The sequence below is a fragment of the Lagopus leucura genome, unplaced genomic scaffold (assembly GCF_019238085.1).
Source record: "Lagopus leucura isolate 7727_CA_CO unplaced genomic scaffold, USGS_WTPT01 Super-Scaffold_1, whole genome shotgun sequence".
Lineage (NCBI taxonomy): Eukaryota > Metazoa > Chordata > Aves > Galliformes > Phasianidae > Lagopus > Lagopus leucura.
In genome coordinates this window covers 32,616,754-32,639,694 of record NW_024962250.1, presented here as the reverse complement: position 1 = coordinate 32,639,694, position 22,941 = coordinate 32,616,754, and the positions used below count along the sequence as shown (strand labels likewise).

At 41.7% G+C, this 22,941-nt stretch overlaps 1 protein-coding gene across 3 annotated transcripts in view; it reads right to left on the bottom strand.

The window, feature by feature from the left end:
- The window catches only part of WDR20 (WD repeat domain 20), a 44,578-nt gene extending 21,961 nt beyond the window's left edge, over nt 1-22,617 (bottom strand). Inside the window, exons 1-2 of one of the 3 annotated variants that reach the window (XM_042869254.1) lie at nt 22,303-22,609; nt 21,738-21,881 (exon numbers count right to left, since the gene is read on the bottom strand). In XM_042869254.1, the coding sequence (XP_042725188.1) occupies nt 21,738-21,881; nt 22,303-22,566 (408 nt within the window). In that variant the 5' untranslated portion in view covers nt 22,567-22,609. Of the gene's footprint in view, nt 1-21,737; nt 21,882-22,302 lie in introns of all 3 variants that reach the window. The other 2 variants (XM_042869272.1, XM_042869263.1) reach the window with 2 other exon arrangements.
- Between the last annotated feature and the right edge of the window lie 324 nt (nt 22,618-22,941).

Below are 22,941 nucleotides of genomic sequence, written 5' to 3'. Positions count from 1 at the left end.
TAGGAATTGAGTGCACCCTCAGCAAGTTCACTGACGACACCAAGTTGAGCGGGGCGGTCAACACGGTAGAAGGAAGGGATGCCATTCAGAGGGACCTCGAGAGGCTAGAAAGGTGGGCCCAGGTGAACCTGATGAGGTTCAACACAGCAAAGTGCAGAGTTTTGCACTTGGGCCGGAGGAATCCCAGGCATCCGTACAGGCTGGAAGGAGCGGTCCTTGAAAGCAGCCCTGAGGAGAAGGACCTGGGGGTCTTGATAGATGAAAAACTTAACATGAGCCAGCAGTGTGCTCTAGCGGCTCGGAGGGCAAATGATATCCTGGGCTCCATCAGAAGAGGAGTGGCCAGCAGGGACAGGGAGGTGATTGTCCCCCTCTATTCTGCTCTTGCGAGGCCCCATCTGGAGTACTGTGTCCAAGTGTGGAGCCCGCAGTACAAGAAAGACAGGGAGCTGTTGGAGAGGGTCCAGAGGAGAGCCACTAGGATGATCAGGGGACTGGAGCACCTCCCCTATGAAGACAGGCTGAGGGAGCTGGGCTTGTTCTGCCTGGAGAAAAGGCAGCTGCAGGGTGACCTCGTTGCAGCCTTTCAGTACCTAAAGGGAGCCTAGAGGGGAGGGGAATCAACACCTTGAAAGGATTGGTAACTGCAGGATGAGGGGAAATGGTTTTAAGTTCAGGGAGGGAAGATTTAGGTCGGACATCAGGGGGAAATTCTTTACCCAGAGAGTGGTGAGGTGCTGGAACAGGCTGCTCAGAGAGGGTGTGGATGCCCCGTCCCTGGAGGTGTTCAAGGCCAGGTTGGATGGGGCCCTGGGCAGCCTGGTTTAGCATTAAACGTGGAGGTTGGTGGCCGTGCATGTGGCAGGGGGGTTGGAGATTCATGATCCTTGAGGTCCCTTCCAACCTTGGCCATTCTGTAATTAACTATCCTGAATGACAGATTACAGGTTGGCTATATACACACAGCTATAGCAACAACAGAAAAGGACAAATCTAGAACTTCTAGAACAATTTTTCCAGAGTTTCTGAAGTTTGGAATTCACACTATTACTTGTAGCTTAGTATCCTTAGTACCTCTTCAGGGATTTAATCATCCCAATCCATAAACATATTATTTTGGGAAAACACTGCTTGTTACAATGCTTACAATAACATGACAAGTCAATTCTTGTAATTGTTACTAAGAACAGCCAAGAAGGCCAATGCTATCCTGGAGTGCATTAAGAAAAGTGTGGTCAGCATACCGAGGGAGGCAATCTTCCCCTCTACTCAGCCCTTGTGAGGTCCAGCGCTGGGTTCCTCTGTACAGGAGAGCTCTGGAACTACACAGAGCCCAACAGAGAGCCACCAAGAAAACAAAGGGACTGAAGCACCTCTCTGATAAGGACAGGCAGAGAGCTGGACATGGTCAGCCTGGAGAAGACAGATGGTTTTATCCATATATACAAGTACTTCCAGTTAGGTTGGTAATGAGATGATGGCCAAGCTCTCCAGCTGTGCCCAGCAACAGGCTAAGAGGCATCAGGCACAATTTTAACCACAGGAAGTTCCATATGAATACGAAGAAGAATTTCTCTGCTGTGCAGGTGATAGAGCACAAGCAGCTGCAGCCTGGAAAAGCTGTGGAACCTCCTCCTTCTCTACTAATACTCAAAACCTACCTGGATGCAATTCTGTACAGCGTGCTAAAGGTTGGACTAAATGATCTCCTGAGGCCCCTGCCAACCCCAGCTGTTTGAGTGCGTGTCAGTGGTATTTTCGGCACTTCTGTAGAATTTTCTGGTGAAGCCTATTCAGTGCCCCAGCACATTATTTTTTATTTTTCTGGTAGAAATACTAGTTTGAATGCTTTACACTGGTAATCATTCTATATACTTCAGTAGAAAAGGAGATCATCTCTGGAATATTTTTGTAAAACCCCAACACGTGATGCTTCAGGCTGCTCTGACCTTCCCACTGACTGCTGTGGGCAGAAGTTGAGAGCAGAGGCCCTTAGAAATCCCTTCCAACCTAAAAGACCCTGCGACCCTATACTCAGGACCAGCCAAAGCAACAGCAGTAGGGCCGGGCCGGATTACTTAACAGGTCTGGTTTATGTCTTAAAGGAAACTTAAGCTGGAAGAAAACTACAGGTCAGTTGACTACCCCTATAAAGATTACTGATGTAGAGCAAAAGTTCTGCTTAATTTATACGACATACACAGCATGAAGTCCAGGCACTCACTGCATACATAAAGCCCTAACAAAACACTGTTTGGTAAAGATGACAGTACACAGCCAATCAGTAATAAAATGCTTTCTACAAACACAGCCAGCAGTCAGCAGCTAGTGACATTACACTTCTGGGCAAAAAAAAAATCAAAGTCTGGCAATCTCTCCTCAGTCCTAGGAAAGCTTCTGGGAACTTTGTAAAAATGCAAATATTTCAATTCTCTCTAGAAAGTCAGCAGTCACCATTTGTAAAGTCGCCCTGTGTATACAGTTACACTGTAAAGACAGTTTCTTAAGTAACTAAGGACAGTTGAGCTGCTTTTCCCATACCTAACTGATTTAACTGTAACAGTTGCATAATGGCTGTTTGGTGCGTAACTAAAGACCAGTTCTGTCTCCTAAGCCTTGCAAAACCACTGATGCTAATGAAATTATAGCCTTTATTTTGCAACATCACATTCAATGCATCAGCTCTACATAACTCATAACTCTGAAGTTATGCTCAAACACATACAAAACATTATTTCATTTTTACTTTTGCTTTTAATATTTTCCTGAACTTCAAACTCTGTGAACATCAACAGCTTAACACAACTGCACAACCCGTGCTGAATTGTTTGCTGCCAATTAAGAAAAGGGCAAGAACCAACTAACACCAAAAACAAGCACATAGCCACTTTCTCTTGTTCTTCTCTAATCGAAAGGAAGAGCTTGTGAGAAAGTGATGATGATTATTGCACAGGACAACAGGAAGTTGGAAAATTGAAAACTAAGAAACTAAGAGGAAAAAACAACCAGCAAGGGGGAAAAATCATCCAATACTCTTAACACGCAGCCTGAAAGACATTCCTTTAAGGTATTTCTCCACAGACTCCTTTACTCCAAGGAGACTTCAGAAAGTGTAGCTGCCAATCTGCACTAGTTTTACTTTCTGAAATTCTATAGATTCTGCAGCAACAAGGGCACATTTTCTGATGTATTCTATCTACTACATAGAAGTTTTTGATGATCTCACTCAAAGTACAAAATAACTTGCACTAGCTCCAAGCAAAAGCAGTTCAAGATTTATTTCTACTCAACAGAACATTTACGCTCCTTAATATCACTGTTCCTCATAAATGGGCTCCTGTATCTTTGCAGAAGGCTCGTGCAAGTCACAAAGCACTTCATTAAAGCTGAACAGGAACACTTCAGGTACACAACAGAGTTTCTAGGATACTGCTTCAGAACAGCTCTGTAAGTAAAACAGGGACACCAAGTAATTTTACTTAACCTATTTTTTTTTCCTACATAAAATGTTCCACACAACTTACCCATAACAAAGCCTTAAACATCAATTTTGTACAAAGCTGCCTGAAAATTTGGGAAGCTACTTGATGCTCTTCTTTATTCAGATTTAACTTCCACTTGGGGGCCATACAAGCTAGCCATGAATTCCAAAAGTGAAGCATTACTTAACAGGCTTCCAATGGTTATTCACATAGCAGACAACTCTGACCACGTAAATTGCGATGAGAGCTTTAGTCCAGACAGCTGGACATAAATCTGTTTAGTTTTCTGGAGCATCCAATAAAATTATCATTTTCTGCTTCCAGAAGAATTATTCTAAGCACTTGAACAGAACAAAGAGCATGCAATGGTTTGAAATAAATATACAAGACAAACAATCTATGACAAGATTAAGAATATGGATGTGAACACCATAAAGAGACAAAGAATTACTTGATCTGCAACCACCACAGCACTGCTAACTCCATTTCATTAAGACTTGAACAAAAATATTTATCTACATATCAACCACATAGTATAGACCAGCACATCCTATTGGGAGTATTTAAGGTGCAAGTACTGGCTTATCAATACCACGGAGCTTAAAAGAGCTCAAAAACAAAACAGAAATTAGAACAGGCTCCCCATCCTCAAAATATTGTTTTTGTTTGCAAATCACTTTTCACTTCACAGGTGCACACAGAATCAAGTTACCCTTTGTTTCCCTTTGGCAAAGGGCATTAAAGTAGGACAGGAACATTAACTCATTTGCACCAGGGAAGTTGAGTGAAATTGAAGAATTTTGATACTTCTCCCTCCCCATCCCCCCCAAACCAAAAACTATTGCCTGCATCTGTGGCATGCAAGTCACTGCAACTGTTGCTTTACAAATTTAAGGGATTTTCAATTCAACCTGTTAGACACCGGTTAGGGCTGACGCCCAACCCAATACTGCTGCTTTCCAGCAGAAGAGCAGAAGCACAACTTGTGACAGGCTGCTTCCAGAGCCAGCTCAGAGCCCACAGCTCCCGCAAGCTGAGCATGACCCAGCACAGCTCGGCAGAGCGCTCCCTGCTCAGTCCCAAAGGGGGCCGAGAGCAGCGCGGAGCTCCTCCGAAAGGAAAATAACAGCCAGGAAGTAGACTGGAAGCACTCCAAGTAACTTGAGCGATCTTCAGCTGCTCTCTAATCAAACCATTCAAGCTCTGGGGAAATGACATGACATTGTAACCTTGCTTTTTGAAAGGTGTTTGTTTCTATATATTTTTGTAAGTTAATTCTTATTATTCCTGCGGTTGAAAACGTCACCTTCCTCTCCAGAAGTGCCTCAATCCTTTCAGTCACTCTTTCCACGGTACCATTTTACTATGCAATACAGAAAGCGGAAGAGAGCTTTAACTTCTTCTTGAGCTTCTACTCAGTCACTCGTAAACCAGCTAATGAAACTAGTATTCTGCAGACATTAAGTTCCTTTTCCAGCCTTATGCTTATCGTGAGCAGCTAACCACGCACTGCAGACAAAACAGACTTTGATTGCAGATTACAGGCTTGTTCACACCAGATCTGTAAACAGGCTACTTAAACAACTTGGAATATAGTCACTGTATCAAACACTCCCAATAGGCATGAACTGATTTAGATGTTCTATTTTGGTTTAGGCAATTAGTTGCCTTTTGTGCAATTTTTTTTAAAGGGAAGAAATGAAAAGAAGGCACGATATTGGTACTGTCTCTTCCCTGTGGCTGTTCTACAGAATTTTGGCTCAAATGTAGTTCAGCCAGCTGGATAAAAACCTCTGAAGCAGAAACCCAGTTCAGAATCACGCACGTTCTGCATGCAGTGCAGACACCTTCCTCCTCTTCTCCCCCTACTCAGCTCTTTTTAAAGAGGAATATAAAAAAGATCTCGCTGCACAATTTTAAGTTCAAAACAATGATCTTTCAGGGCTATAATTAAACCACGGGTGAAAGGTTCGCATTTTTATACTGGTCTCTACTGTAACGGTTTAAAAATTAAGACGTAGATTTGATAAGTCATGGAACACGGACACTTCATTATCACAGAGCTGGACCACAATCCAGACTTTTTGTTTCAATACCATTCCTTCAGTGCTGGGCAGAAACATGACCCAGAAGAGACAATAAATGAATGCAGCTTGTTTCTTATCTTCCATCTAGATTTCTTCTGAGTAGTCATTTGAATTGCAAACATGGGAGTTTAACAACACTTGATGGGATTTGTTTGCATTAACAACTGCACAGACCTGAGAATGTCACCAGGTATTGTTTTAATACCTACTTTGCTGTTTATTATTTGCTTGGATGATCGAACCAATGCCTTTCAGTCAAGTGAAATCTGTAGAATAAAATATAATTTCTGAATTTTGTTCCCTTCAGATATCACTGGTTTTCAGATTCCAAGGAAAGACAGTACTGTCTAGTATTTCTTACATACACAGCACTTATATTGCTTACTGAAATAAGCAGTCCCAGCCCTTTTCTGTAGTTTCACAGATGTTTTAAGATAACTATATTTTCACTTCTCTGAATCTTTGTAACAGGTCCTTTCTTAGCAATCTGTGAGCACTTCGAGATCAAGCTACCAATTTATACAATGGAGTATGATTTGCTTCATCCTTTTCTCACAATAAGGAAAAATCAGCACTCAAGTATTGATCAGTTTTAAGGCTGAATCATTTACAGCACCCTCCCATCCTTCTCTGTGCAGTGGTACCAAACTGATTTGAGTTTCTTCCTCCACTGCGTGCCACCCAGCACACAGTGCTTGCACTCACTCACGTAGCACAACATCTCTCTTTGCCTCCTGCCTCGACACTTAGGCAAATCAGACCAACTGTTTTTCACCATTATTACTTTTTTGGAAGTTTCAGATCTGCCAGAGAACTTTAAATTCTAGTATGCTAAGCTTATTAGGGCAAAGTTACTTAAAGCTTTATTTAATGTGCCCAATAAATGGCAGCAGTTCGAGTCATCTTTCTCTGAACTACCTTAGTACAATCTTCCAGATGTTTTCCCATTCTGTCGTGTCATGAAGCAACGACTGATCCTTTCAAAAAGGCCTGCAAAAAGAACCAACTAACCTGTAGTCCAGTGTAACTGTCCCATTTGTAACACACCTGCAGACCAACCTATTTATTCTTAAACTCACCAGAACTCCTGAACACCACTTCAGCCACAGGCTGACTTTTCTCTGCAAGACAGCTTCTCCTCAGGGGGATGAGATTTTGAAAAAGCTATATGTAAATACACATACTGATTTGTATTCAGAAAGAACACTAACTGCATGACCTGCATGCAGCCATAACAGTGGAAAACACCATGCTCAAAAATTTCACATTTTGCCATAATCTGCTGACATAACTGACACCAAATACTGTGCTCACAGGCAGACAGCTGACTGAACAGGGAGTCAACAAATTGAGAACCACATCAACTAAAACACCAACTTACAGACCTCAGTTGCAGTTAGCCAGCCTTAGGACAAACAACTGTGACAAAGCAAGTTAAATTCTTCAAGAGCATTAACATACATACATACATGATTCAACAGCTATCCTCACCACACCAGTTAAATATGACAAGGCACACTGAAGATACATAACACTTGATTACTGTACTGAAGTAATTTATCCAGCTCCAAGAAGCTATTCTATTCACTCAATGCCCTTACAGTTAGAGGGCAAGCAAACAAAGAATGCCACTCTTCCCTGCTTGAGAATATTGCCTGCATTGTGCAAAGCTCTAGACTGGGAATTAAGGTTTATTTGATTAAAAAATAAATAAATTACTACCCTTTGGAAAAGGCATCTGAAATTACGAACAACTGCATTTGTTCTCTGACATGACTATTTTGGTTTAGAAGTTTTCTTCCGCGTATCTTAGCTTCCAAACTTTGGCATGAGTTTCCTGCTGTGTTTGCCATGGTAACCAAGCAGGCTGGGCGTCTACTTGAAGTTCTGTTTAACTGTTTAGTGTTGCATATTAATCAGGACACACTAACACATCTTAAGTGCTTCAACCAGCAAAGCCAACAGCTCTCATACTGAAGCAGTACCCTTAAGAATTACAAACCTCAAAAGATTTTGTTGTTGTTTAAAATGGGAGGGTAATAAGGACACTCTGTTGCCAAAGATGAGCAAATAAACAGAACACGTTCAAGTGTGAGGCACAAGGTGTATTCAATAACTACAGAGCTACAGCAGAACAGAGAAGAGTCTCTATTTGGCAGTATCTTCTCTCCTGCAAATCAAGATTTTACATTCACAGCAGAAAGGAAGATGTATTCCAAGAGTGTATTTAAGACAGTTTCCACACATCAAAGCTCATAGCCTGGGGGAAAACGGTCCTGCTGCTCTGATGCAAGAGGAGCCAGATAACTGGCTCACTTACTTGAAGCTCTATGGATAAGCAACAGGGCCAAGCCAAGCAACAGTTACCAGCCTCTGTTAGTTTCCATTTCGAAGAAAGATCCTTCTTCAAACATTCATTTCAATTACAGAATCATGAATATGAAAACACCTAACTGGGCGAGCACAAAAGTCTTTCCTAATTCCTGGAAAATGCATCAAATGCTTTAGTGTAGTAAAGTTCCAGACAAAAGTAGGTAACATTAGGAAATCTTGAAATAAAAAGCAGTTTACTGCTTAGTTGGTTTAGACCCCCTACCCAAGAAAAGAAATAAATGCGTATGTAGTTCATCACCTCCTTAATAACAAATTAACAGACCCACCACTACGTGATGTTACTATTCAGGAAAATCTCATGCTTACAGACAAATAATTCTGACCTTCAATGCCTGCTGCATAGACTTACAATACAAGAAAATCTAAGGAACAAACCTTCCTGAAGCTTGCTTATAAAACCACTGAGATTCCACAAAACATTGTATGTTCTTTCTACAGGATCTGCAAACTCAGCTGTACTCCCACTCTTTCATTGGGCTCTACTGTCCCCAGCCTCCTCTGCGTCTTGCATTTCATTTCCTCTTCTGGATCTAAAAGCTAGCGAGGCAGTCTCTCTGGGTACCACAGATAGTTGGACACGTATCACTATAAATACATTTTCTTCACTGCTTTCATCCAGCTGGGCTGTAAGAAGCTTCTGGATGAAACGCTCTGCCTGTTCTTAAAAGCTGTTCTGTACTTCCCATGGAGTCTATAACCTCTGACACCGCACTATTTTCATTACGCAGTTGTTCAGCTATTAGCAACAGCTTACAGCAGGGTTGGTCAAAGAGCAGAATCCTTCTGAATTAATAGCAAATTTTTTGGGATTAGGATTTATGGCAGATCTGGCAATGTCTCTCAGACATCTCAGGAGAGTTTTGTATTATTTATTCTCCCCTTCTTTCCTCTCACAACTTAAGAAAGTGACTGCTTTGCTAGGCTACTTGAAATCACGTTCATTTTTTGCCAGCGTTACATCACACACTACCTTCTAACAGCAGCAGCTGAAATTCACTTTCATCACCATGAGTAACTAAAATTTTATACAGTATTAAAGACAACTCTTCAATGCCTCGTATAACAGCAAAGACACTTCCCTACTTCTACTGATAAACTCATTTCACCGATCTTTGAGTTACATTTACCTCCTGCCTTCAACAGCTGTACTTCAAGCTAGCTCAGCTTGATAACCACGCGGTAATGTCTACATCTTCTCAAAGCTTTCAGGCTGAAGCAAATAGTCCATAAGTACGTCTCCAATACAGTTCCTCATTGGTTACGGTTCTGATAGTGGCTTGTTTCACCATATAGAATATTGAATACAAACAGTGCTCCCTCTCAACTTTATTATAAGAACTCTGTTTACTATTTTCAATGGTGACTTAAAGACAAAAAGATTTTGTCGTTTCCAAAATCACTGCTAAAATACCTCATCCTGAGGTTCTCTTCCCAACAGCTGTTACAGTCCTTTCAAACAGCAGGGCACGCAAAAGGAGATCAAGAGTTGCTCCGATTCCCCATTTCACAACAGAATGAGCTTAGGTTCTAGATCTCCCTCAGTTCAAATACCTAATAGATGAAACCAGAATTGACAGTTCAGAAAAGGATGGGGATCGAAGCCATGCTTGAAGCTAAATGTCATTCATAACTTTGTTAAACTGAGATACCAGTGCAATGGGCATTTCAACACACAGTGGTGAATTTCCAAGCTAAATAATGATGGTTCCAATCCTCCTCTGCTACAGTAGTAGATGTACATAGTGTAGTCTCTTCCACTGCAAGAATTACAGTTTACTGAAGCAGCTATAAAGTAGTCAAGGAAAGATATATAATTAAGCTTGACAAGATTCTCTTCAGATGTACACTTAGTTAACCACAATCCCTTCCTCAGCAGTTACAATCTAGCACGTTATAACAAACTCACAGCTGTAGGAAGGTTACATTTCTGTTTGTTTCTTATTCTTCACACTCCAGTAGACCCTTACATTTTCTCCTAATGCTGTAGTCTATCCACACCACTTACTGCACTTATAAGCAATCCTCTCCCACCTATTTTTAATGCGAAAGAAGTTCAGACAACCTGTACAAAGATACACACACACACACTAGATGTGAGAGACAAAGCAAGGAAAATAGGTACGTAAATGTTAAATGGATTCCACATAAAAGCACACACATCCAATTCAGCAACTGCTGCTCAGTGCTCTGGCTCAGGAGGGATACTTACAGAACACTGCAAGTTTCTTTCACTTGGAAACTGTTTAAATTGGCTAATCTCTAAGTAAAACTTACAAAGTTGTAACTGCTAGAAGTGCTGTTTATTTAAATTAGAGCAGGCTGACTGCTCTTCGGTGGCCCCTGAAACATGGAACTAACTGAAAACATCACGGGACTTGACAGCATCATCCCTTGACTCGTTCATCTCCTGAGTACACACAAGGAAGTTATCCAACCTGTTGGACAAGAGTTCTGCTCAAGTCACACCTCCAAAGCCTGGACTTTCCCTGGAGCTTTGAATTTATTTTATTCTTCTATTCCCAAATGTGAGTACGATGTTCTGCTACCAGAAAAAGAAAGACACTTCAACAGAACATACGTATCTGTGAATGCTGTCTGTTGGCACTGACTTTATATTGCCACTGTTCTTGGTTCTTCCTTCAAGTGCTCAGACAACCAAAGTATCCTTAAAACACATTACACAAGATGAAGTTCCCTGCTGAAAGACCAAAGCAACAGTAGCTTCTAAACCACAGCTGTTCAAATGCCATTTCTTCCAATTTTAAAAAGACCAAAACAAGTAACAAATAGTTACTTCCAAAAAGTGGCTTTACAGGTGTGCTTTGTGGAAAAAAAAAAAAAAAAAAAAAAAAAAAAAAAGGTGTCCCTTTATAAAACCCTCGTATTTCCCAGTGTTAACAGTGAAGCCTGCAGTAGAACACTCCTCTAAGGGCATTCACAAGTATCAAAACAAACAAAATATGCACAGACTCCAAACATACACAGAACAACAGACAAACCAACAAACAAGAACCTGACTGATTTATAGAATCAATATCAGCATTCAGTTCATTAGGACTAAACTCTATTAGCCAATTTACTTGTAATCTCCAAGCTGCTATACGATCGTTTTTATCAAATTAAAGCAAGCTCCATTTCATGTAAACTTGTCAACAGGTGGAAGTATAAATTCATACCGCTTAACAACACATCCATTATAGCTCTGTTATACTAAATAGCCTACAGGCAAGCAATATTGAGTTGTGTTTCCACCAGTTCACCACTCTAGTATTCATCTTCTCATGTTTTTCCCACCTCTCTTGTAGCACAAAAGAGGCCAAGTTATTTCTTTAGGATTTAAAAAGAAAAAGCAGCAGCCAAAGAGCTCAGGATTATCCGTTGCTATAACAAACCAATGTTTTAGTCCAGCAGCGTAAATTCACTGCTTGAAAGAAAAATTTTTATCTGTTCCAGAAAAGCAGCCTGAATTATTGTAGCCCGCATTGCACTGTTGCTATAGAAACTTATTTCACTGTAGCAGTTAATTGTTAATCAATTTATGGGTTTTTTCATTACAAAGCTCAATAAGAGTCAAATACAATATAGAAATGTCTGTCCAGCAAGTCAAAGATGTGTCCCTTTCTGGCTACTGTTGGATTTTGCAAGCCCTACAGGAATGCCAGACATTTTTCGTACACTATTTTTATTAAGCCAACAACTCCCCCACGTTGCAGCAAGTTAACAAAATATTACTAGAACAAAGCCTAGTTACTTCGGTACTAAAAATAAGATGCAACTCGCTGTTGTTCTTACAGCCCCAGAACAGTTCTGCAGAAGGTATGTGAATAAAGTATCTACTAAATATATAATCTATGCTCCCATCCAGAATGAGGCCCATTGGTTTATACTTTTCGTGGTTGTATTTAGTAACAGACAGATGAAATAACACATCTGCCTTAACTCTTTGTTCTGACGTTAATTTACAGTACTATATCTTCCTTCTGGGCCTGAAGACATTTCATAACAACCCAGACCAATGAGGCAAAAAGTGCTGCTGAACAAGAATAAGAGGCAGGCTACTAGAAAACATACCGAGAACCAAATCCCTGACAGATATGCTGCTGTGAACTCAGATTTTCCATAATCACACACATACGAGGTCTGGGATATCACCTAGGTTGCAAACCAGAATCCTGTTTTGGAAGTTCGAGAGCAAAAGACTCGATCTGATCTGGGCATAAGTTTTCCCAACAGCCTTATTTTAAAGTACGCGCAGTACTGAAGACACTCTAAGTAGCAACGAGAGCTGACAACTCCAATGGCACAGATATTAGGTGAGGGGGGAAAAATGGCACTTATTAATCATGTTCTTTAAAAATTACCATGAAAGGTCTGAAAGTGCTGAATTTACCAAATGGACACACAACACTGCCTCTTTCCTATGATTTTCTCCTGAAGGACAGAAGGGAGCCATCTGCCTGCTACTTGTCACTTACTGATCTTCCTGCACGCAGCTGTGCTGGCCACAAGTAACCATCCACATTTCCAGCCTTTTGCCAAAGGTCATAAAAGCAGCCTGTACTAGAGCATGGAGCTGAACAGAGCTCAGCTGTTTAACCATCCATCCCATTGATACGGGCATACGAATTCTACACGTGCCAGGGACTTCTGCTTTCAGAACCATTCCTACCTTTCAACCAGCCCAGTTCAAATACTGCACTTTGGATCAAACACAGAACTTTGTTTGGCTCGGTTGAATCTATCCTGCCAACTCTGTTAGAAGGTCACAAACTTCACTGAGAGGAACAGCACATTACGGCTTTGCAGGAGTTTGCTACAAGTTATTCTGCACAAGGGAACACAGATTCCCTGCCAAGGTGAGAAAGGAAAGCCATGGCACGTGTTAGGCTGACACGAACATCACTGGACAGTTTCCTTGAGAGCACCCTATATTTCTGACAGTCTTCTTCGGGGGAAAAAGCAAACAAATTTAAAAACATCCACCTGAATTAAGACAGCTGCATCGGTAATACAAGTAAGAAACACTGCGTTTTCAAAATATCAAACTTTGAAAGCTGTATTGCCAAATCATGCAACTATTCCTGCACTCATAAATCGCTTTTTCAAGATGGACCATTGTGACACCTTCAGTGTACACAGCTAGCTACTTAAGACTTCTGGCCCACACTCCTATTAAAAAGGTCTTAAAAAAGTCATGTTGCTCATATTTATTGTTATCCTTGTGACTGTGCAGGCTGAAGTGTCCATAAGGCACCATTCCAACAGTTTATTTCACAATACTTCTGGGCTTTTTAAACACAGCCTCAATATATATTGACATCTACTCAGTCTCCTTTTGTCACTGCTTCCTCTTCTTTTAGTCAAGAGGGAGCTTTAAAACCATAAGCTGGAATCCCATGGAAATTTTCCATGCTATCACTTTCCTAACAAACGCATGCAAACTCCTAATACAGACAATAGGAATTACATCTTATTTTCCTAGTAGACCGAGGACAATAACTTTGCTTATAACATCCAATGTTCATGCAGCTTCTCCTCCTTACTCCAGGGCTTTCTTTAGTTAAGAGCTCTTGCTCAGGCCAGCAGTTATAGAATCATAGAATCATAGAATCACTAAGGTTGGAAAAGACCTAAAAGATCACCCAGTCCAACCGTTCACCAATTCCCAATAGCTCCTACTAAACCATGTCCCTCAACACAACATCCAGCCTTTCCTTGAACACCCCCAGGGTCGGTGATTCCACCACCTCCCTGGGCAGTCCATTCCAGTGCCTGACCACCCTTTCTGAAAAGTAATACTTCCTCATGTCCAGCCTGAATCTCCCCTGCCATAGCTTGAAACCATTCCCCCTGGTCCTATCACTAATGACACGAGAGAAGAGGCCGACCCCCAGCTCACTACAACCTCCCTTCAGGAAGTTATAGAGAGCAATGAGGTCTCCCCTGAGCCTCCTCTTCTCCAGGCTGATAGTTACTCTAATACAGCATTTCACATTCTCCATGCATGCAAAGATGAGGATTATTAAACAAGGATGTGTTTATTAACCACTTTCCAATCCCACAGAGTTACCAACAGAAAAGCATTACTACTTCGACCACTGCAGTCACCTGTGAATTCCACAATTAACTTACGAAATTAAAGACTGATCACGGTCGGTATGCCAGAACTGAAATCATTTTTACAGAAAGCATCACTTAAAGATTTGTCACTGCATTATGAACAGCTTTTCTGGAAAACGCAAGAGTAAATTCCGACTCCAAGTTATGTCACAGTCATTGGAAAGACTTCAGTTGCAGTGCCTGGTGGTCCTGCCCACAAAAACTATAGGGCTATGTTTTCTACCAGCAGTCTGCTAAACAGGAGCTGAAACAAGAAAAAACAGCTGCTTTATTTTAAACTACAGGAGGCAAGAAACTGGAGCAATTTAGGTGCTGGAAGATGGATCGCATACACATTTGTACTTATTAGTAGAGTGAGGTAAGGAAGGAAAGATTGTCAGTTCATGAGGACATAACAAAATATCATTACTTCAACTTACACTATGGCACAATTATTATTACTGTTTAGTTTCCTTAAGTTTTCTTGAAGGAGAATGGTGTTATTAGGCTGAAAAGCTTTGGCTTTCCTTGCCCATTTTCAAACAGCATCGTTTCCAAGTGTGTCAACTCACAGTTGGGACAACTGGACAGCAAGTGGCCTTTGAATACATATCACTCAAAAATAAGCATTTCAGATGGCTTCTTTCACACAGACTTGCAATACTTCAATCTAGGGCACTAAATTTGATTTTGCAATGTCAAACGCCAATTACGGCCTGTGAGCCAATCAGAGATAAGATTATGCAAGGCTTAAATAGAGTCTGAAGCACCTTCAATATTCATTTTAATTATTAACTGTCAGATGTCAAAGCATAATGCAAACTCCTGGCAATCTAAGCACAACTCCTTCGTCAATATTCTGACAAAGCTGGCCCACAAAGCTCTCTCCAGAAGCAAAAACGTTTGTGCTACAAATGATCATTATTTGCATGTGAGGCATTATGACTAAAATGTTGTTGGCCTGCAAAGATTAAGTACCACAATGAATGGTTTTATATTAGTTTAAATTCCTCTGACTTACTTAGTGTACTAGAAATATACTTGTAATGCCAAACAAAAATTCTACCTGCAGTGGAAAAAATCCCTAGTTACAGAATACTGCCTACAAAATGCTGCCTACCAACATAAGGGTTTGGCCAGCAGGGCCCCAGCATTGACACTAAAACACTGCTGCCATGCAGGCAGATAGAGATGAACGACCTGTTCATCTCCTTCCCAGCACTTGCCGCTGCAACATACAGCTTACTGAAGTCAGACAGTTGCAATGCAGGCTGGAAGCCTGGACTTGAGCATGGACTAGAGAAGCTGAAAGCACTACAGACTAATGCTACTACCTACAGACCAGAAGCAGCCCCCAGAGAATCATGACCTTGTAGGCTTCATCAAGTGCAAGTATCCCCTTCTCTTCCACAGTAAGAAATGTTTAATAGGGTCATTTTAAAACAGCTATTTATTTGTCAGGTTTTCTCTCGAGTCAGCCCTAATTGTTCTGTATAAGCCTCGTGACAGAGTTAACCTGTTGAAACTACCTGTTACCCTGTAACCCACCACCAAGTCTTGGCTATTTCCCTCCTAAGTGTAATTGAAAGACATTTGCTGAAGAAAAAAAAAAAAAAAAAAAAAATTAAAAAAAAAAAACTAAAAAAAATAAAAATAAAAAAAATCAGATCACCAGAGCAGTTTGTAACAAGTCCTGGCAGTCCTTGGCATGGGGTCCAGCTAGAATCAAAGAAAACATCCAGCTACATCACAACACTTCAGTTAGTGAGTCTACCTATCCATTAAAAGCCTGGATTTTCCAAAAATCTTTCAAATACTTTCACAAGCACAGATCTGTAGGAAGCCAATTAGTGATCCAGCCACAACACCTCCACAGGACTGGTGAATCCAGTTTGAATGCAACTCTTACCTACAATGCAAGGAAGAAAAACTCAGAAAGAAGTTGAGGGATCTCTCAGGACACACACACAGAAAATAACCATAAAAGCACATCCAACCAAATCTGCAATGTCTTTTTAAAAGGGTTAATAGTGCCACATCCACAACAACTGAATAGATGCAGCCTACACAAGCCCTCACAGTACAGAATAGAAATATTTACCCAGCTACAGGATTGCATCAGACACCTTTGAGGAAAGTTCTGATTTCATTTCCACAATACTTCTAGTAGCCAAAAACTTTGTAGTAGAATTTGACAGTTACAGACAGCCTTTTCTTGGTATGAAAAATACCGCAGTAATATCTATAAGCAGCTGGACAATCAGGGGAAAATTCCACAGATGGCAAATTTGCCAAAAGTCAGCATCAAATCAGTCTAATTGTATTCTGAAGAAAAAATAAGAATAACAGGACTGTAAGAAAAAGGTCAGCAGCAAACACAATGCCTTGACATTAGGAACACTTCTGTGTTCGTATGTCTCATGTGATGCCTACAAGCAAGCTAAGTATCATGGTTTTTACGGTTTTTTTTTTCTAAGGATAAGAAAACACAGCAGTCTTGTGAATAACAGCAAGATTAGAAGGATTATTTGCAGTATGCAGCACAGAATTGGAAATAAAAACACCTTTTAATAAAGCAAATAGAACAGAATTCAATGAATATGCCATGTGACAAATTAAAAGAAAGCACGGAGGAAAGAAGCGATAAACCATCCCAGCAAGTCAATACCATGAGAATAATTCGAGGATCTCAACATTCTTCAACATGGTAGCAAGAGCATCAGGAGAATGACACAGGGAATTATTCTCCCTTTTTCTGGGGCAATATCTCCTTTAGGTACTGCAGATAATGCTAGCTAATTGAAGCTAACAGAGAAGAGCAATCAAACACTTAAAAGTCACAACATAAGAAGAAAGGTTAAAAGAGATCTAGATTTGTTGCCAAAGGCAGTCAGTTGTTCTTCACTGCCCCAGCAGAAAACAGCAATCAGCTTTTTCCCCCCCGAGAAAAGTTTTGTTAGATGCTAGGAAAAAAATAGGAACGCTATTCTTAAGTGATGTATGAGGGCTATGGCAATCTTATTCTAAAACTGGTCCCAAAGATATAGGTGCACCTCACTGTGCTTCAGAGCAAGTGTATCTAAAAATATCTTCACAAACCTCAATATTTCCACAGCTCATATATGCTGTTGGAATGCGCATCTTTCTGGAGGTCTGATACAGCCTAGTGATACCTCAATATGAAGTAGTATTAACTCACCTCCCCACCACAGTTTGAGAAAATGTGCTGTTTCTGCAGATTCCAGCTTCCAACCTAGAGCTGCTGAGCACTGCCCTTCCCAGAGGAAGCAATATACTAAGCACGGTGACAAATGCCACCCATTATCATTCCATCATTAAGACAAGATCCTAGATGAACATTCTATAGAACAAAAGTCATCACCAAGTATAATAGTTCTCAGCTGGACAATAGAGATCCCAATAAAGACATATTTAAGAATTTACCAAATGGACACACAACACTGCAATTTAGAATAATTCAGAATAATGCAAAGGAAAGAATCCTACACGTCAGCAGTATTTTTGCTGATAACTGGGGATTACCAGAATGCTGTAAAAAACATGAAGATATGAGCTTACCTTCATCTTAGTACAAATACAATTATTTCTAAGTCAGTTGTTCAATGTAAGGTTGAAAAGACAGCAGCACACAGATTCCACCCTCCACGCCTTCCCCAACCTGAGCTCACCAGCTACCTGTTTTTCACTACGATACCATTATAACACGCTCTAACATCACACAGCTATTGACAGACTGCTGCCTTCAGTAGCTGAGGAAAAGAAATACAACTGAAGACATTCTCTTTTGGCAGGAAAGAAGTTCAAAATAAACAAGTAAACCAACAACTACTGTTGGGAAAGCCTGCCACATGTTAGCAAAGAAAAATTAATATAATAAGTTGAATGGCATTCAAATTCACTAACAACCCAATGTGTGGTAAAAACCAAGCCTGTATACAGTGCCACGCTGCTGCTAATATGCACCTTCATGTGACTGTATTGAAGCCTCAGCTGCATGCTGACTTGCCCAGAAGCCTTTATAATAAACAGAGAGAATACACTAATTATAGTGGTGGGGGGAAAGGGAAAACGCACTCGTTTCCGAGTAAAAAGGGAAACAGATTTGGTAGTTAAATGTCAGCAGCGATCTAGAAAGCCTTGTCTTGTCAGTCATTCCTATGACAAGAAAGATGATGAAATAGCATGCTCCTTCTCAAGCTTAATGAATCAACTAATAAACCATTTTGCAAAACCAGACACAAACCAGACTGACGTACCTTGAGACTGTCTCATCAGCAAGACTCGAGCAGCAGCCCTCATTCCTGATGTGCATTGCAGAAAAAGGCAACCCATCCAAAGCACCAATGCATCATGGTTTGATCAATCATTTTTGAATGATTACCTTATACTTCTACTCCATGAAACAGAAAAAGCCTCCTCTATCATCTATAACTCTCAAGATTAATTCAACAATCCCTAAAGAACAGATCATTCTGAATCTGAACTTAAGGCAGCAGTAAAGGCATTGCTCAGGTGAGACAGTCAGGAAACGAATCCAACCTGACAGCCTGGAGGCAGCTTTGTTCCTTTTCTCTTCATCCCTTTCTTTGCTCTCACTGTGCTTGCTCATACCTGAACCCAAGACAAAGTGGTTCAACTCACCAAATCAAAATTTAAAAAGCGCATGTACTGAACTGCTAGCTTAGCAAGCTAAACTTTGACAAGCTAAACCAGCTCAAACTGAGGCTGAGCACAGCCAAAGCTAGCAAGGATATAGGGAGCACACTGCCAAGAAGATACCTGGCTGCTGTACCATCATTTCCAGCAGTCACTAGATCAGTTGAGTTCACAAAAATTCAACCTTTCAGTTTAACAGAAGATCGTATCTTGCCTTAATGCCAAAGTTGAGGAGGACTGTAAGGGAAAGCCTACTGACACTCAGCATAGTTGAGAATAATTATAGACTTTCATATGTAAAGCAACCACCTCTCATTCAATCACAGTTCAATTTCTCCTTTCTAAACTATACATGCACTTCCTTTTTCAGTGGATACAAACCAAAAAACAATAGTTTTCTGGAAGCCTGCACTACCTTATTAGCTAAGGAGAACTGATCAAGTTTTTGTTAGCCTAAAACACAAACAAAATAACAGACTAGAAAAAACTCACAGCAGTGGTTGACAACTGATGTCCTTTCACTGCCATGGAATACACGGCAATTTGGTGATACGTTTCATGGTAATGGCAATGCTTTATGGTAAGAAAGAAGAAAAGAAAGAAAGCTGAGCTTTTATTATTTTAAGGAATATTCATTTAAGAATGAATCTGTGTGAAATACATTATTACTTTTTAAGGAATAAAATCTCCAGAGACAGCTTGAAATGCTACCAAAGCTCCCTTACTGCTCTTCCTAACTATCATCATTATTTATCTGTATTCTAATCCCAACACTGGACACTGTTCCTCAATCAGGCTTCTTAGAAAATAAAACAAGCTTAAAGAAATGTCTTGAAAAGGTTTCACTTTCTATAGTTTAAATATCCTAAACTGAACATGTGTTAGCAGCGTACTTTAAAAAATGATTCACAAACCAGACATAGCAGATGCAACATATTTAGGATTTAATGGAAACTAAAAGAAGGAAACTTAGCATCACTGATTTCAAGAAACATCTTTACAAGTGGTACTTTTCACTTAATATTAGCGTTATCTATTATTTGTGGTTTGAGTGCAACTCCTGTTTGACATGTACTGATCTGCAATAGATCACTGATACAAGAATTATCCCAGCATCAGACAGACACTTCTCCTTAAAATAAAGTCCTGGTGGTTCTTTCACTCATTTTAATAGAAGTATAACATTTAAAGTTTGCTCCTGTTCTTGCTCTGGAAAAGTAAAATAAAAGACACAATCTTAGCTACCCGATACAACACAGCTTCACTAACTTCAATTTGTACTCTATCTTAATGACTTCACCAAGATGAAAATCACAGTCTGAAAATTATCAGGGAGTGTTTTAAAGAGACATTTTGATAACTGTGAAGTAACTCAAAAGAGAAGTTGTTAGCATTTGTATTATGCAGAGATCACAAATTTTTGGGTCCCTCACCCAACAAGTGAAAGCCATGCAAAGTTTAGTTTGTCCAGTTTAAGACATACATACTATCAACTTAGGTAACAGTAGCTCCTTCCTGCAACCATAGCCAGAAAATATGTAACCTTTTATACCAAAAGTCCCCAGTCATCAGTTGAAAGGGTCAGCCTGTTCTTCTCTGAACTTTGTACACAGACAAAAGCACCTTTCAAATGAATAGTTCCAAAATAAATTCCAAAGAAACAACCATTACAAGTTTAAGACAGCCTGGCTTCTCTATTCTCATTTTAAATATTTCTTTAGCTTATTTCAGCTATTTCTCTGGATTAATTTTACAGAACTTAGCATATTACATAAAAAGATTTCAAAGTATATTTTCATTTGTTAGTACCATAAGAGTTCACTGAAATGAATTCTGAACAATGCATTTCAAACTGCTATGAGGAAAACAATACACAGTGCTGTAACAGGTTAACACAAAGCTCATAAGTTAACAATCTGACAAACTAACACTTTCTCTGTTACCATGTAGCACAAAAGCTGCTTTTAGTAGCCAGGAAAAAAATACATTGGAACACTAATCTCAAAATCCTTTCTACAATTTGAAAAAGTCATTCAGTTCCCTATTTCCAATGCAGTTCCAAGCTTCAGATTTCGTTTTTTATTTATTTTAAGCATGGCAAGAGGTGACTAAGACGACTTGCAAGAATCACATGTATCATAACTACACTACATAAAGGCTCATTCTGTAACACGTGAGAGAACTCCACAGTTACTTTGTATGGAAAAAATAAACTCAAGATATAAGAACACAAACATGCCAGTAGTTTAAATGCTAGATTTTCAGAGATACTGTCATAATATCTTGTAAATAGGAAAGAAAGCAACTGCTTAAATGTCTGATAGAAGAACACTCATGACACGTTTCAAGAGACTGTTGACTAAGTACTATTTAAAACAACTAGGTTAAGAAAATTCACTGCAGTGCAAAACTAAAATCCATACCATTATACAGAACATATCAGATCTGTCAAGTCACAGTAAACAGATAACGAGGTAGACTTAATTGTCCAGTAGATGCTCACATTTTACAGAGGAGCAGTGATTTGGGTGTTTGCTTAGCAGCCTGCAGGCCCAGTTCTGACTCCCTCCTCACCCACAGGCTTTCTGCACAGTCCTGGGTGTATTGCCAGTTCTCTACCTCCTTATCCATGTTACACGGTAAACTAAAGGCAGGAAGGTTTCAAAGGACTCACCTTATGGAAGCTAAGTCTCAAGTATACAAGATAACAAACCCCCCTTTCTTGAAACAGAAACCAGAAGCCTAACGATCATTATGCCTGTGCTCTCATATACTGAGTGACATTCAAACAGCACAAGTTAGAAATGCTCCTCTAAATGCCATAAAGGCAACGACCCTAAGAAACAACTAGTAGAAGGGATTTATTCATAAATACGGTGACCCGAAACATCAAATGCACACACCACTAGTCCTGCATCTAACGTTAACCATTAGAAGTCTATCTCGAGTTGCACCAATGAGCGCCTTCCGCAAAAGCAACTTTCTCCGCATTAATTACCTGACGTTTAAAACTCAGCTCTCCGCACCGCTCCCATTTAGGAACAACCTCGAAACCAGTCCGTACTTCAAAGCCGTAAGAAAGGCCTAAAATTACAGCGAATACCGCAGCCCTCCGACCACAGCTCGGAAGCCTTCCTCTGCCCTACCGGGGATTTGACACCGCCGTAATCACGCCCGGCGTTGGAGCCCGCCAACCTCCGACCTGAAGCAGCGAGCGAAGGAGGCCCGCGGTTTCCTCGCTACCGAACACCCAGCCCCCATTCCCGCACAGCGAGGAAGGCCCAAGCGATCCCATCCCTCCCCACCTCCCCACGCACCTACGAGTGCGACACCGAACGCGACAGACCCCCGGGAAGGAGCGGGCGCCGGCTCCCTCACGCAACCCTCCCACCCCAGCTCTCTCTCGCGAGCGGCCGAGCCCGGCCCGGCCGCCGTCAGCCCCACGGTCCCGCCACCCCCCGCCCACGACGCAGCCCCGCGCCCCTCGGCGGGCGGCCCCTCGGAGGGCGGGCAGGCGGCGCGGAGGCCCCGAGCTCCCCGGCGCGGCGGCCGAGCCCCGGTACCTTGCGGACCCCCTTGTAGATGTAGAAGTAGAGCTCCCGGCCCACATTGAAGCAGAGCCGGTCCCCGTTGCCGCTCTGGTCGTTGACGTTGACGAAGGAAACGCGGACCGGGTTGGAGCCCTGCGAGTTGAAGGGCACCCGGTTCGGCCGGCTGTACTCCGAGTGGCTCAGCAGCTTGTACAGCCCCTCCCGGGTGGTGAACTGGGTCTTAATCTCGTTCATCTCCTTCCCTCCTCCCTCCGCCGCCATCTTGGAAAGGAGCATTCATCCTGCCCCAGTGCCCGGATGTAGCTCCACTGCGCAACCGCCGCCGCCGCCGGCGCTCGCGCGGCTCTGCGCGGAGGCGGCCACGCAAACGGCGTAAGGGGGAGGAGCGGCGGCCGCTGTTTACTGCGCCTCCGCGCACGCGCCGGGCTGCTTGCACCTGGGCGGGACTCGGCGGGGAGGGGCGGGGCCGGGGCCGGCGAGCAGGGGCAGTGGGGGCTCGCCGGGGGGGCGGCCGAGATGGCGGCGGCGGGAAGAGGGCGAGAGGGGGTTCGTTCTGGGAGCTGCCTGTGGTGGGTCTGTGAAAGAGAACGCGCAGCCGTATTTGGACGCTTCGAGTCGACCCGCCGCTGACTCGATTCTATGGTTCTGTAA